We start from the raw sequence: 16337 nt of genomic DNA on the forward strand, positions 1-16337 counted from the left end.
CTTGTGGTTTTTGGTGTTATTATTGATCAATTTTATGTATGAAGTGGTTGTAGTTAGATATTATATTATGTGTGTGTTTAGAAGTTTATATGAAAATGCATTATGAATTTATTACTTTCAGAAGTTTGTAATTGTTATTTTTAATAATGATTTACGATTTAGGTAGCTTCAATTGGGTTTTAAAATCTATATTCTGGTTTAGCAATTCAAAGTATTTTTTTTTTTGAGTTCCGATTGAATGATCCATACTATAGTTTTGATTTGTGGTTTCAAATTATATAATAAAGAATACAATTTTAGAGATCGTGTAATATGAAACTAAATTTTACACTATATTATATAATCGTATAATCATATTTCAGATTTTAATTTAGAGTTACATTATAGTTCAGAAATTATATCACAAATTATGTAATTTAAAATAATATTTTAAATTTTATAGCCTAAAAGTCTATTCTAATTACATTAAGTAATTTTGATTTAGAATATAGTTTCATTTGATTATGAATTTTTATGTGAAGAATATATGAGTCATCTCTTATACTACAGATGTGAAAAGAAGATATGGGATTGTTTAAAAAAGTGCCCTGAAATTGAGACGGTGGACTGAGAGCGATTGGAATGGTGTATCAATTAAAAGGATAAAGTTAGGTAAGAAATTTCGATTTTTTATTAGATATTTTTATGTTATGCTGATTTTTTAAAATGCATTAATGTTGATGTATTAAAATCGTTTTTATTATATTCTAGAACATTAGAATTAGTAAATTAGTGTTTATCGATGTATTTTAGGAGATGATCAAAATATTAACATCAAAATATAAAATACTCAGTAAATATTTAAATTATAGTTCTTAGAATCTTGGATTCTTTTAAAAGGACGATTTCTGCAAATTATTATTATTATTATTTTTATTGTTGTTCATCATCTTATACAAATTAAAAAAAATAAAACACTATGAATTATATAATTTGTTATACAAATTTAGAAGACACTATGGAGGCGCAAACTTTTAAATATTATAGTGTGTAGGAAGAAAACAAAATGGTGCAGAAAGAAATATCCACTCGAATGGGTCAGTCAATTCATTATCGACCCAAACCCAATACACTGTGTTGTGAGCCCACTTGTTAACCACATCGTATATCCGTTCGCTTTTGTAAAATCACAAAATAAACATTAAGTAATACCGGTGCAGCGCGAAAGAATAACCATTGATAAATAAAAAAGAAGAAAAAAAAATAGTTATAGCCAATTTTATAAAAATTTTGTAAAATTAACAGTCAATTTTTAAAAGTTTAATAAATTATTATATTTAAAAAGTAAAATTGATATTTTAAAACTTGACATAAAAAGAAAATTCTCTTTATATATTGTTATAAATATATAGAATATGAAAATTAAATTAGTATATAAATAATAATAAAAAATTAAATTTTTTATTTAGGTGGTGCATTCAGTATATCTGATTATAGTCTTGTTCTTAATCAATTTTGTGGCTCAACATATATATATATATATATATATATATATATATATATATATATATATATATATATATATAAAACCTTCCATTACTAATTGAATATTTGAAATATCTGATGACAAACATTTTTTTTTCAAAGCTTCCTATTTATTAAATATATCTATATGAGAGTGAGATCTGTTACTTACTATGAAAACGGATTTTAGAAAATCTATATATTTTTCTGAAGGAGGGAGCAAATAGTGAAATAGTTAATTATTGGTTTCAACGGAATGGATTACGATTACCCTTCCAAAAAGCCTAAACGCTTACTTACCAATATTGATGACCTTAACGACGACTGTTTGGCTTCCGTTTTCCGGTTACTTGGCACCGTCGATCGCAACAGTTGTTCGCTTGTGTGTCGGCGGTGGTTGAAGGTGGACGGAGACAACCGTCACTCGCTCTCCCTCATCGCCGAATCAGATCTCTCTGGCTTCATCCCCTCTCTTTTCCTTCGCTTCAATACCGTCACCGAAGTCATTCTCAGATATGTCGGCTACGAAGAAGAAGAAGAGACCATCAACGCCCAAACCGTCATCCATATCTCCCAACTCTGCCCTAATCTCACGCGCCTCGAAGTCCACGCTCCCTGCTTTCTCACCGACCAATACCTTGAACTCCTCGCTAGGAATTGCAAGGCTTTGAAGAAGATTAAGTTAAGGTCCTACTTTTCGGAAGGCAGAGGCATGCACGCATTTATGCATCACTGCAAGGATCTGGAAGACCTCTCCATAGACGGTTTTCGTGGAACAGAAAACGAGTGGGCTGTTGCACCGCGAAAGCCGAAACTCAGAGCCATTTCTCTCAAGGACACAGTTTTATTCTATCCTTTTATCGGCGCCAAGAATCTGCGGGTATTGAAGCTTGTTCGGTGCGACGGGGACTGGGATAGGCTTTTTCATGTGTTGACGAATGAGGTTACTGGCATAGTGGAACTCCACCTCGTCTTGCTAGAAATCAGCGATATTGGTTTGGAAGCGATTGCAAAATGTTCGAATTTAGAAGTTCTCCATCTGATAAGATCACCTAAGTGCAGTGACGAAGGACTGGTTGCAGTGGCAAAAGGTTGCAACAAGAGTTTAAGAAAACTGCGTGTTGGGTGGGACATGCAGGAAATAGGTAGCATAGGTTTGATGGGTGTTGCTGAGTATTGTGTTAATCTTAAACAACTGGTTATGATTGGGTTGAATCCGAGCAAAGAGTGTTTTGAAATGTTGGTTTCAAATTGCGAGGGTTTGGAGCAATTAGGTGTGTGTGGAAGTGAGACGGTTGGTGACAGTGAGATGAATTGCATGGCGGAGAAATGTGAAGCTCTGAGAGAAGTGTACATGGAGGATTGCCCTATTTCTGATGAGGGGGTGTGGGCGTTGTTGTTGGGTGGGGGGTGTCCGAAGTTGGAGATAGTGGAGGTTTGGAAGTGTGAAGGGGTGAGAGACAGGGATTTGGAAGAGGTGGAGTGTGGGCAGAGAACAGTGCGTGTAAAATGCACCCTCCAATCCTTGCCGGAGATTCCCAGCCCTATAATACCAGATCCATTTGCAGAGGTCACCCAAACATCGGACTGGTGTATCAATTAAAAAGGATAAAATTAGGTTAGAGATTTAGATCTTTTTTTTTTTGTTATTCATATGCTGAATTTTTTAAATTTTATATATTAATTTTTTTTAATATATCTTAGAATATTAAAATCTGTAAATTAGTTTCTATCTATATATTTTAAATTAAAAGATTAACAAAATATTAACATAAAAATATAAAATACTCGGTAAGAATTTAAGTGAAGCTAATATATTTTTATTATCAACGAAACGAGTGATCAGTGATGAGTATGCGTTTTGTTTCATGGAGAATATGGTACAATTAATTCTTAAAAGTCTCTGTTATCTGTTATCTTCAGGTGATCTGTGATGATAATTGAGTGCTGATTTGTGGGATACAACAATTATTTCACCTCACTGGAATGTGAAGATTTGAGGGTGATAGTTCCTATTTTACCACTTTAACCTTGACATGCGTCTCTGTGCTTGTTCGTATAAATTTTTTGAAAGTTTGGGTGCTGTACATTTGAAATGTAATTTTGTGTTGTGTGATTGAAGGTTTAGGTGAGTAGTGTTGTGTTATTGTGTATGAACAAGTGTTGATTATCATTGAGTGTGTAAATCAGTGTGTATGAAATAAGGTGATGAGTGTATGTACAGGTTGGTTACATAACTGATGTTGTGTGTGAGTGTGTGTATCTGGTACTTTTGGTGCGGTGTTGTTTAAGTTGTGCACCGGTGGTAACCGGTGTTGGTGCTGTGACACTAATTACGTAACTGATTTTGTGTGCGTGATTCATTTTGTTCGGATTCCTTGACCTGTTAGTTTGTAGAGGAGTTGGCCAGAGTTAAAAATGATTGTGGTGGGTGATATTTAATTTTACTAAATTTTTTAACAAATTTATTAAATTTATATTTTATATTTTTAATATTTTTATCACATCAAATTATCATTTCATTCTATGTTTACCATCAAGGGTATTTTGCTAAACTTCTAATTTTATTTATTTCTACAATTTTTTTTAATCTATCATATTAATCAAATTACTCATTTTCAAAAAAATCATCTCCAAATTCATTTATTTTATTCTCTAAATCCACTCAAATAATACATATATTCACCCACTCAAATCAATCTTCGCAATCTCCTTGTCCTACCATCTTACCAAGAGAACACATCCTAAAACTCTCTTTTATTTGGTCTTCCTGCTATTTCATAGGTCTTCCTGCTATTTCATATAAGTATAAACAAAAGAGAAGTAAGAAACTAAATTAGAATTACAAGAAAAAAAAAAGAGAATAAATCATGCAATATTTTTTATTTTAATATTGTAAAATATTTTTCCTTTAGAGGTTAAAACTCGCAAAAAGTGGTTCAAAATATCCTCAATTAATATAGAATTTATAATTATAGAAATTGACAATAACTATCAAGAGTTACTGTACAAAAAAAGTTAACATTCTTTGATTATTGAGTGCAAATTTATAACAAAAAAAGTTATTGAACCGATTGGTTAAAATCACTCAAAGTAATATGTCTTTTTTTCCTATTTTTCAGATTATGTCTTCTTTATGATTCTACCCTTTATCTTTTATGTATAACCATTTGAATGATTTGAGTCAATATTTTACTTATCATATCAATTGGTATTAGACTTATCGATCCAATCAGTACTGAACATAACATCACACAACCCCTTAATTTTAACATTGCATAAAGTAAGATTAAAAGTTTTTTAAACCAAATTCATTAATTAACCCAATCGACATTGAATTTATTTATTAAGTTGATATTCGACCTAACACCACACTAATAAATTAGTTTTTATGTTGTAAAAAATATATTAATCGCATAAGATTTACAACTAAAAAGAATTATGCAAAATCAATGATCATTATAAGTAAAGCCAACTGCCCTTAAGTTTTTTATATATAAACTTTTATTCATGACGGTCTACAAAACCCATGTTTGCTGGTTGAGATTTATACCACATATAAAGCATCATCCAACGGTAGAGTGAAATGGCATATCATTGATTCGCCCACAAACATTTGTGGTCTTTGTTTTTTTAACAGAAAGATATAAAAACCGAAAATGAGAACAAACTTTGTCATCATTTGCTTAAGTTAATCTTGTTCCTACCTGTAAATTCCCAGTGGGTTTCTGAAGTTGACGGGGTTTGAGAGATTTTGGCCACTCTTTATGGGATAAAATGACAGAATCGCAATTCCGCATTTCCCTGCACTGTCTTCTTTTATGTTGCGTTCAATTCTTACATAACCTTCCTCTCCCCATTTATTACCCCATGAATTCTTCACGATCCAATAATCAGTTCCATTTTCTGTACCGTAACCAACAGCTGCAACACCATGATCGATTAAAGTGCCACATGTTCCTGTGAATATACCCTAGTAAAATTCAGACAAATAAATTCATTATATGACTCCAGGAATCAAGAAGCAATGTAGGTTATATACTTTTCAGATAAAATTCATTAGAAACTTACAGATTCATATAACTGAAACTCTTTGCCATATGCTTCAATGGCAACGCTCACCGGTTGATTTGCCACAGCCTTTTTCAAGGCTAACTCATCATAGGGAAGAACACGTTCATAACCATCAATTGTAACGGCTCTAGCATTTTGCTAAAGATAAGAAAAAAAAAGTATATAAGCAATAGCAAGAAACTATTGGAATGGAAACATTACCAATTATGAAACAATAAAGTTAAAAACTAACCTTATTTTGATCGCATATACCATCAGCACCTTGAAAGGGGTAATCATCTTCGGTGTCAATGCCACCGTTGTTTATAATGAACTCAAAGGCGTAATCCACAAGTCCGCCACTACAACCTGCATTTACTGTTCTGTCACAGTCCAACAGTTCTTGTTCTGATAATGCAGTTAGATTTCCTGTTACTATCTTGTTAATCCCTTCCACTGCGGCAATTGCTGAGAATGCCCAGCAACCATCTGTATCAAAAAAACAATAACTTAGACATGAAGATAAAAACTAACGTTTTAAGTTTGTACACGGTTCCATTAACATCGAAAATAAGATAAAGAAAGCCATGATGAATACCATCCAAAACTTCTTTTAAAACTTTACCAAAGTTTTAGTCTCAAAGGCCTTTATCAGAAGTACACAAAAATATTACTACTAAATCCATTTTTTCATTTGAGTAGGACCAAGATAAAACATATATAAACCGTAATTAATTTTAACTGTAACTAGGAACATAAATGTCATATCACAAGAAAGGAGACATGTGTTTTATACCGATCTTATACACATTAAGTACTTACATTTAATTTGTATTCCTTTCAGAAACATACCTTTTTTTTTTTTAATTTCAAATCTAGTTTGACGAACAACTAGTTTAAGAAAATGACTATTTTAAATCGTATTTACAAATATACTTGACATTTTAATTCCTTACAATTCAATTTATCATTTTCATCTTTATTTTTAAATTAACTTTACTATTATATTAAAAACATCAAATACGCATATATTTAATAAGAAACCGTTCTCAAGAAAAACATGGGAGAGAATAGAATACATAAATTATTATTCAAAGTATATAATATAATATAATATAGGGCAGTGGAAGAGAAACAGAGAATGAGAAGAAAGGAAAGTATGTAATAATAATATAATATTAGAGTACAGTACTTACCGCATTCTGCTTGGTTTTTGACTCTCACCACAGCACCTTCTTTCCTCCAATCAACAGATTCCGGCAAGTTGTCATCCACACGCCAGGCGTAACGGTTACTTGGCTTCGCCATCATCCTGAGGGGGTTAATCTTGGTTTTCAGGTACTTGGACCGGTATTCATCGTTGCTAAGATCTGCGAACCGGTTCAGTCCAACCTTGTATGTCCGGTTTTCAGCATTGTGCTCGTCGATAAACTTGAGGTTGTCTTTGAAAATCTGAAACCTCTTCTCTTTCTGGTCGAGGGAGGTATGCACCTTGCCATTCTTCACAAGCCATTCCTCGTATATGCTCCTCACCTCCTCGTCGCTCCTCTGTGCTGTCTTGTCGGCGTTGGTGGTTCTGGCGTACGAGACTATTGACATGTCCAACGCCGAAGACACTGCGAAAACTGTGAAGAACAAGATGAGGATCTTGGGCGAGGAAGATCTTTTCATCCCCATTTTCCTTTTTTGTTTCAATTGGTGATGCAGGAATGGGAGGAAATGGGCATTTATAAAGTCAGACGTCATCATGGTTTATATTATATGTTGATGACTGTGATTATTGGTATTAAACGAATAAAATAAAGGTTTGAATATCATGCTCATGAATGGCGAGGCGCAAGAAAAAACTAATTTATCTATCTGCCATTCTGGCTATGCTTCCAAACTAAATAAATCAATTTTAAATAAGCAAAAGTATTTTGCATCAGAAAACTTATATGTTACTGAATTTTTTTAATTGTAAAATTTTGAATATATGTGAATTGTTTTTCGGGTTTGAAATTTAATTCAAAGGTAAAATTTATTTTTGTCTGAAATTTTAACATATTTTAATCTTTAAACTTTAAAAATAAATAAATATAATTTTTTTTATCCTAATTACATTAATTTATTTTTAAATATTAAACATGTTTTATATTATTATTGAAATTATTTATCTTATTTAACACAATATCTGCTAAAAAATATGTATACACTTAACAAAAATTAATTTAATTAATTAAAAATAATATATTCATTTATTTTTAAAATTTAAAAATTAAAATATATCAAAATTTTAAACATAAATAAATTTAAATTTTGAATCAAAATTCATATTCTAAAAACGTACTTTATCCTTGTTTTTCTTATGAAAAACGTTGTAATATATACTCGGTTGTCTGCCCACCAGAGGTATGAATTTTGCCCTTCTTGTACAGCGCAATTAATTTTTGAGTTTATAATTTTACAGTGCCTTTTTCCTTGAGTATATGACCACACCGTACACAAAAAGTGTAAATTTGAATATTTTTATTAAAAAAATATTTTGCTTAGTATTTAAAATTTGAGTCTTTTTTATCTTTAATTAAGGTGACGTGATTGTTAACGTGTATAATCATTTAGATGTTTTTATATGAAAAATAAATAAAATAAGAGAGTTAAAACTAAGTTTTAATTTCTCATGAATTTAAGTGTTCAATGGAATCTATAACTACTTAAGTATTCAATTGAATATATAGAGATAATTTCTTCGTATGTATTCACATTTTATAATTTTAATTTTATTTTTTATAACATAATTATTTATTAAATTTTTAAAAATTAATAATTATTTATAATTATTTTTCATTAAATTATTTATATATTTTTTATTTATCAATAATTATTTTTTTATTTTATTTTATTTTATTTTTAATATTATACATATTAAAAAAAAAGACATATATATAAGCTTTCTATAATATTATCATTTTAATGCATACACACGGCCCCGCGAGATTTTGTTATTAAAGAAAATTGTTTTATTGAGTTTTTTTTATCTTTCAATTGAATTTTTTTTTAGAAAATATAATCATTTGATTTTGTAGTTTTAATAAATAAAATATAAACTTAATGATATAAGAATAAAGTTTTTAAATCTGATTATTTTAAAAAAAAAGTTAAATATCAAATCAATCATGTAAAAACATAAAATAATAATGATATATTTTATAAAGATAATAATTAAAGTTTAATTTTTTTTTGGTTTTTATTTAAGCAAAGCTGAAAAAAAAAAACGAAACGAGATGATGAGGATGCAATATGATAAATCTCGCTCAAACATAATATTAATGGTAATGAAATTTTGTTTGATACTATATTCTTTAAAGTTTATAAAGGACAACATATTTATAAAGAATGGTACTCATAGAAAATAACATACTATTGAGATATTTCCCACAATATACAATGCTGGAAGAAATTTATGTCACTTAAGCAACCTTATCACCATTTACCAATCTTACTTATTGAAATCAAAGAAAACGATTTGTCTCTTCCTCACTTAATTGCTCATTCAATTTTTGAATAATCATTACTTGATCATTATTCGATATTATTTAGTATCATCGTTAAAAATATATTATTTAATATGATAAATATTTAAACTAATAAAAAAAATATAAACTAAAAGTTAATATTTGAAAAAATACAACGAACTAATAAAAAATTATATTCTAAAATTACGAATAAGACTGAAAAACACTGTCAATTGGTAAAAGAAAAGGAAAAATAAAATAAGTACAAACAATAAGTGAAAAACAATAAAAAAAAAAAACATTAAATATCTTCAATTAAAAAATACAAAACAAAAATAAAAAAGTGAGTAAAAAATAACTTCATTTCCTTTTTATTTATTTCCTCATTTTCAACCTACCAAACGAATTCATTTAATTTTACTGCTCTTGATTTTCTTTTCCATCAACTCTCCAACTAATCATAGCATTAATATTAACCTGAGATGATACACACAACAAAATTACAGGGAGATTTGAAAATATAAGACTATACCTTTCATCAGTTTTTAGTATTAGAATTTCTTCCATGGAAATTACTTTTCTATATCTCCTGCTTCTGCAATTATTCAGAAAAAGAAATCTAGTTCTTTCATCTCAAATCTATATGCTTTTAGTATTAAAAATAGAACAAAGATATGAAAAGAACAAAGATTTAGCAATTGATTATCCAACATCAATAATATCCAACTATCATATTTATATCTATCCAACTATCAGATTTATATCTGTCAAACCAGTGTCCCATTTATGAGACCAACCATGTGTACCTTATTATTTGGTTTCTGTACCCAAGATAATGCAAATTACTATTTCTATAAAGGTTTCTAATAAGTAAGCTAGTAGCTACACCAGGCAAAATGACACTATAAAAAGCAACGCACGGTCACGTGGAACAGTAACCACTCACGGGTATCAATTCACATTGAGCACTCTGTTACTTTTTTTACACTAAAAAATTCATTGGAATGAATATATATATATATATATATATATATATATATATATATATATATATATATATATATATATATATATATATATATATATATATATATATATAAACGTTTTCATTAAATTTATCAATTTAAAATGAATTTGATGTCAGGTTTCCATAGGAATTTATCGGAAAGAACAAATATGAATGAGATTTGAGATTTGAGTTCAATAACATAATATATTAATACTATTTTTAACTTAAAACTTTAAAATAATAATAAATTTATAAATATTTTATTTTTATACGGTAATCTACTTTTTCATTTTTCTACTTTTTCATTTTTCTCATTTTTGGATAGAAATGAAAAATTGAATTGGTTGAGCTGCACCGCGCACAGATGAATGAACTCACACGAAAAACTCACGTGCCCCTACCGTCCAACAATCAAAAGCACTAAGCCACTAAGCAATTTTTATTTAATTTAAACCCTTATAATCTATGAGATGTATTAGAGATGTATGATTTATAACTGAAAAACCTATTGATACAGAGACAGACTCAAGGTTTAGTTATTTGAATTTTTCGACTTAAATTATTGTTAACTTTGAATAGAATCAATTATTTTGTTTGTTTTATAGAAGCCCAGCTTTAGAACAGAACAAGTTTCAAAATCGCATTTTTTATAAGAAATGTTATTGTACTTTACCATTTAACAAGCGTTTCAATCACATTGAATTTTTTCGAAAAGAGTTCATGCGTAAAATTTTTTACAGTGTTAAAAGGTCAGAATTCAGAAATGAAAACTTATTATTAGTAATTTTTTACAACCATTATTATAAAAATTAATAAATTTGTTGAATAAGATAATCTTTTATTTTCGATCACTATCTAAAATTATTTTATATTGTCATTATAAAAAGTAACATTTTATTATTAATGTAATAAGTATATATAGCAGAGTTTCTAGTTTCGATAATGATATTGATGTTGAGATATGAAAGTTTTGGGTGTCTGTGAATGTTCTTCAGCACAAAGTATTGAGTCTGAAGCAAGTTTGCGCAAAGGGAATACGAAAGTTTTTTGGTGGTGTGTTTTATCACGAATACTGGGATATCATGGGAAGAGATGTCTGTTTTTCAGTTTATTCATTGTATCATGGATTTTCATGCTATTTTTGTGGGTAGAATAGAATGGTTTTCTATAATATCTGGAACATCCCGGCTGGTATATTACAGCGTTGACCAAGGTTTGAACGAAAATTTGAGAACATGATAATCTGGAACCAGGAAGATACGGTTGTTTGGCATCTGCGAATGATTCAGCTTGAGGAACATGTTGACTTATGAAGATTTTTGGTCATCCCTGCATTCCTGTTACGCCTTCTTTCCTTATTAGGCAGATTACTCATGATCAAATGCCCACTGACAGAAGCCTGCCAAAGCGTGAATTTACATCTTTTGGAAACAATATTCATATATTAACAACCAACCTTATTTATATAACTATTTATTTAATTATTTATCAAAATAGTATTGAAGAATTCAACTTGCTACTATTATTATAAATGAATTATCAATTCATTGTATGTAAAAAGGTGGTAAGATTATCGTTTTCCTGTGAGAAAAAAAAATGGCTATCACGACATCCTTTTTTTCTGAATGCATTGTTGTCCCTGTGCAAAGTCTCAGTGAGAAAGTTGCAGAAACCAGCTACCTTTCTTCACATGTGATACAACTGTTACATTTTAGAGTGGATGCACAAGTTTTGTTTAAGTTAACAATAAGACAAAACTAGGTTTTTGTATAGGTTTTATATACTATACCCTATAAAATTGAGGTCTGAATGGTAATCGTGTTCATGACCGCCACAGTTATTCAATAAATTTGTTATAAATGGTCCTTTGATTTTATAAAAAATTATTGTAAGTAAATAAATAAATAATATTAATTTTTGTCATCAATAATTTTATTACCTTATTATATTATTAATATTATTATTTTAATTGGATAGTTATTGGGGAGAAATATTTAAGAATAGAAAGGGCTTGTTTTTTAAAATTATTATGACGCTTAGATGATCAACGTCGTCTTCTTGAATAGATTGTATGTTTATATGGTGGTGAATATTTTCCTCTTCCCCGGTCTGTACCTCATTTTCACGTGATGTCTGACCTATGCGCTCAGACATCTGCATCCTCTTGTCACCTGTTCTCTCTCTTCTAAAACGCAAAAACCCCATTCCTAGTTTCCCACACCCTTGTAGCCCAACGGAGCGTATCAAATGGACATTTCCCCAATTGTTTTATCAACACTCCAAAATCCTCATTCAGCTTCGCCACCCTGATCTGAGGTTGCTCCAACAATGCCCAACACAAACCATCCCTTCTTCCCATTACTGTTCCTGATTCTGCTCCTGCTCCTCCACGCTTCTTCCTACGCACATTCCTCCCAACTCCAACGTCGTCATATTCCGCCGTTAGTGTTCACAGACGCCCACGCCCTCCTCGCCTTCAAACTTAAAGCCGACGTAAACGATCACCTTGACTTCTCCCCCCTCACGCGCGGCCTCCGCTTCTGCACGTGGCAGGGCGTCCAATGCAACGGCCCCAAAGTAGAGCGTCTCCTTCTCCAGGGCTTAGATCTCGGCGGCGTTTGGGCTCCAAACACACTCACGCGTCTCGACCAGCTCCGAGTCCTCAGTTTACAGAACAACTCACTCACGGGAACCATCCCGGACCTCACCGCTCTCTTCAATCTCAAAAGCATCTTCCTCGACAACAACCAATTCACCGGTTCTCTCCCTCCCTCGCTCTTCTCTCTCCACCGTCTACGCAACTTGGATTTCTCTCACAACAATCTCTCTGGACCTATCTCTGCTGCGTTCACTAACCTAGACCGTCTTCACACACTCCGTCTTAGTTATAATGCTTTTAGCGGTTCGATCCCTCCGTTTAACCAGTCCTCTCTTAGAATACTTGAAATCTCCCGCAACAACCTCTCCGGCGCGATTCCGGTGACGCCGACGCTATTTCGTTTTCCGCCGTCTTCCTTCGCGTTCAACCCTAACCTCTGCGGCGAAATCATCCGCGTGCAATGCCGCCCTGCGCAGCCTTTCTTCGGGCCCGCGGGGCCACCTAAGACGCCGCTCGGTCAGAGCGCGCAGGTGCACGGCGTCAGTGGCTTAATCCGACAGCCGTACGAGAAGAAGCGGCGCGACCGGCGGGCGGTGATAATCGGATTCTCCGCCGGCGTGTTCGTTCTAGTTTGTTCGCTGGTGTGCTTCGCGGCGGCGGTGAGGAAGCAGAGGAGCCGATGCAAGAAGGACCAGCGGTGCGGGATGATGGCGGCGGATGCGGCGGCAACGGCGGAGGCAGCGGCGGTGATGCGGATGGAGATGGAAAGAGAGTTGGAAGAGAAGGTGAAGAGAGCGGAGGTGGCGAAGAGTGGAAGTTTGGTATTCTGTGCGGGTGAGGCGCAGGTGTATACGCTGGACCAGTTGATGAAGGGTTCCGCGGAGCTTTTAGGGAGAGGGTGTTTGGGAACCACTTACAAGGCGGCACTTGATAACCGTCTGATGGTGACGGTGAAGCGCCTTGATGCGGGGAAAATGGCTTCCCATGCAACGAAGGAAGTGTTCGAGCGACACATGGAATCCGTGGGTGCGCTTCGACACCCCAATTTGGTTCCTCTCAGGGCCTATTTCCAGGCCAAGCAAGAGAGGCTCATTATCTATGACTTTCAGCCCAACGGCAGTCTCTTCTCCCTCATACACGGTATGCTACCCTTCTCAAACTCACTGAGTTAGTGAACGAGTCACCTTCGCCACTTGACTCGTTTCACCCATTTTTAAATTTTACTAATAATAACAAAATTATTACATGTGTTTTTGCTTACTGCGTTTTATTGATGCGAGCAAAAGATTGTGCGTGGAAAGTTTTTGAAATTCTCTTTTGCATGTGATTGCATTTTTGGATTTGATAGCGGTTAAGCTGAGAATCTTGTTGACTAGTGAGTACGTGGGAATAGGAGTTGCTTTTGTTATATGTGAATCATTGGATTATTTTAAGATTGGACGGGGAATTTGAATTTTTAATTAAACAAAGCAAGGGTCTATTGGCTACTGAATAGTCTTTTTGAATTGTCTGGTCCGTGTCGTTTAGCCAGCTGTTTTCTAGCACCTTTCTTTTTTTCGGTTCTATCCCTGTGTAAGTGATGAGGACAGATGCTATCACTCCAGGAATGCTTTTTCTTTGTAACACCAGCTAATAGATAGCAATGGTATTTTTTTTTTTTCTTACTTGGTATTTGGACTTTGGCAGTTGGGGCGGGTAGCTTGTTAATTGTATTGGCAGATTCCTGTTGAATTGAGGACAGGTAGATTCCATTGAAAGGTAAAGATGGGCATCACTGTGTGGGGCTGATGATGGTACAAGCATTCATAAACCATTAAATCTTTATATCCGTTGGCCGTATGCAGGCGGTGGAACCCAAGGTGGTCGGTGATTTTAAATTGCTGACGTTTATCTAATCCTTGTCCTTCTGATGACCCTACTTCTGTTTTTTCTGCTTCTATCGCTCCTACTGTATTTCCTCGGTGAAAACTGTGAGATTGGTAAAGTGATCCCGGTGGGCTTCGGTGTTGAATCAAATTCCGCTAGATGCCCCACCAAACTGCATTCAATCAATCAACTACCAATATTTATACCTAATTTCATATTTCTTTTTATCTTTTCTATCAGCATAGGCTTGATTGTTACTTTATTTTCCTATTATGCTTTGCCAAAATGGGTAATCCAATAATACATACCTTAATGGGGTGATTCATGCTCAGACACATAATTAACTAACATAACATTAAAGGAGAAATAATGTGTTGATAATTGGTAAATTTTTGCGCAGGATCGAGATCAAGCAGGGCAAGGCCATTACACTGGACATCATGCTTGAAAATAGCAGAGGACGTAGCACAAGGTCTGGCCTTCATCCACCAGGCATGGAGACTGGTCCATGGCAATCTCAAGTCCTCCAATGTCCTTCTTGGACCTGATTTCGAGGCATGCATCACAGATTACTGCCTCTCCGTGTTGACACATCCATCCACATTTGATGAAGATGGCGATTCAGCAGCGTACAGAGCTCCAGAGACTCGCAACCCCAATCATCAGCCAACCCACAAATCCGATGTTTATGCGTATGGCGTTTTGTTGCTTGAGCTTCTGACTGGGAAATTTCCAGCGGAGCTTCCATTTATGGTTCCTGGTGACATGTCAAGTTGGGTGAGGTCCATCAGGGATGACAATGGGGGCGAAGATAGCAGAATGGACATGCTTCTTCAGGTGGCTACAACTTGTAGCTTGACCTCACCGGAGCAGAGACCAACTATGTGGCAGGTCTTGAAGATGTTGCAGGAAATCAAAGAGATTGTACTATTGGAGGATAGCAGTGAATTGGAACTGCGCATTGGTGATGATGCCATGCCTTAGTCGTATTCTATTTTATTTTTCCAAAAATTTTCGGTTTAATTATGTGATAAACGGTGGATAGAAGGACAAAAGATTAGTAAACTGGGGTAAAAGATTTAAGAAAGAAATCCATAAATTATACTTTGTTGTACTACTTAAATAGACTTTACCATCTTGGTAGATTGTGGAGGGTTCATAACGTCCCATTTTGGGCTTGTATATTGCTGCTGTGTTGTCCAAAGTCAAGTTTAGAGTAAATATTTTCATTCTTTTTTTTTTTCAGAGTTTTTGTTCTTTAGTGGTATTATCAGTTAAGGGATGATTTACCTAAAAGACCGGTTGTTGTAAGTTAATGGTCAATTGTTTGCTGGTTGTTGTAAGTCTTTGAAATTGCTTTTTTTTTATAAAATGTGATTCCTTAGAGTATGGTTTTTATATTTTAATCAATTAATTAGTTAGTATTTCAAAAATTGTACGGTTTGGAATTTAAATAGATTAAATTGAAAAAGAAAAGAGCATGTAGAATTAATAATTAAACCACAGGTATGATTTTTTTTAATTGTAGGAAAATATAAAAGAAAATTAAAATCAACATTACAAATAAAATGAAAAGACAACTTTTATTGCCTAATCTACATTATGCGAAAATGATAGAAGTTTGTAAATCTCCCTATAAATATCATGAATTTGCTTGAAATTGGTTAAATGTTGTGATACATCTTAATTGACGATGACAAAAGTTTATTAACAGCACGTTGACTTATCCCAGCCCAAAATGTAACCAGTCTCATACACAGTTCAAAAAATGCATACATTTTTTTAAATTAATACAATAGAAATCCAAATTATG

The 16337-nt window shown here is 33.0% G+C and overlaps 2 protein-coding genes and 1 pseudogene across 3 annotated transcripts; 2 read left to right on the forward strand and 1 right to left on the reverse strand.

Moving 5' to 3' along the window:
- The first annotated feature begins 1585 nt into the window (after nt 1–1585).
- Nucleotides 1586–3944, forward strand: LOC114164504 (putative F-box/LRR-repeat protein 8 pseudogene; annotated as a pseudogene). The gene is made up of 2 exons (XR_014984560.1): nt 1586–3121; nt 3427–3944. The product of XR_014984560.1 is annotated as a putative F-box/LRR-repeat protein 8 pseudogene (transcript).
- Nucleotides 3945–4118: 174 nt separating this feature from the next.
- Nucleotides 4119–7288, reverse strand: LOC114162120 (cysteine proteinase mucunain-like). Its single transcript, XM_028045900.2, has 5 exons — nt 6753–7288; nt 5810–6045; nt 5575–5715; nt 5211–5476; nt 4119–4296 (listed from the first exon to the last, which is right to left on the reverse strand). Exons 1-5 carry the CDS (start codon nt 7231–7233, stop codon nt 4248–4250), a joined length of 1173 nt encoding a protein of 390 aa, XP_027901701.1. The 5' UTR covers nt 7234–7288; the 3' UTR covers nt 4119–4247.
- A 4842-nt stretch (nt 7289–12130) lies between these two features.
- On the forward strand, nt 12131–15913 carry LOC114164162 (putative inactive receptor kinase At5g67200). Its single transcript, XM_028048710.2, has 2 exons — nt 12131–13798; nt 14925–15913. The coding sequence occupies exons 1-2, from the start codon at nt 12388–12390 to the stop codon at nt 15506–15508; spliced, it is 1995 nt and encodes a 664-aa protein (XP_027904511.2). The 5' UTR covers nt 12131–12387; the 3' UTR covers nt 15509–15913.
- Nucleotides 15914–16337: the final 424 nt, after the last annotated feature.

The sequence above is a fragment of the Vigna unguiculata genome, chromosome 9, assembly GCF_037176805.1.
Source record: "Vigna unguiculata cultivar grain cowpea cultivar isolate G323 ecotype 2 chromosome 9, ASM3717680v1, whole genome shotgun sequence".
Lineage (NCBI taxonomy): Eukaryota > Viridiplantae > Streptophyta > Magnoliopsida > Fabales > Fabaceae > Vigna > Vigna unguiculata.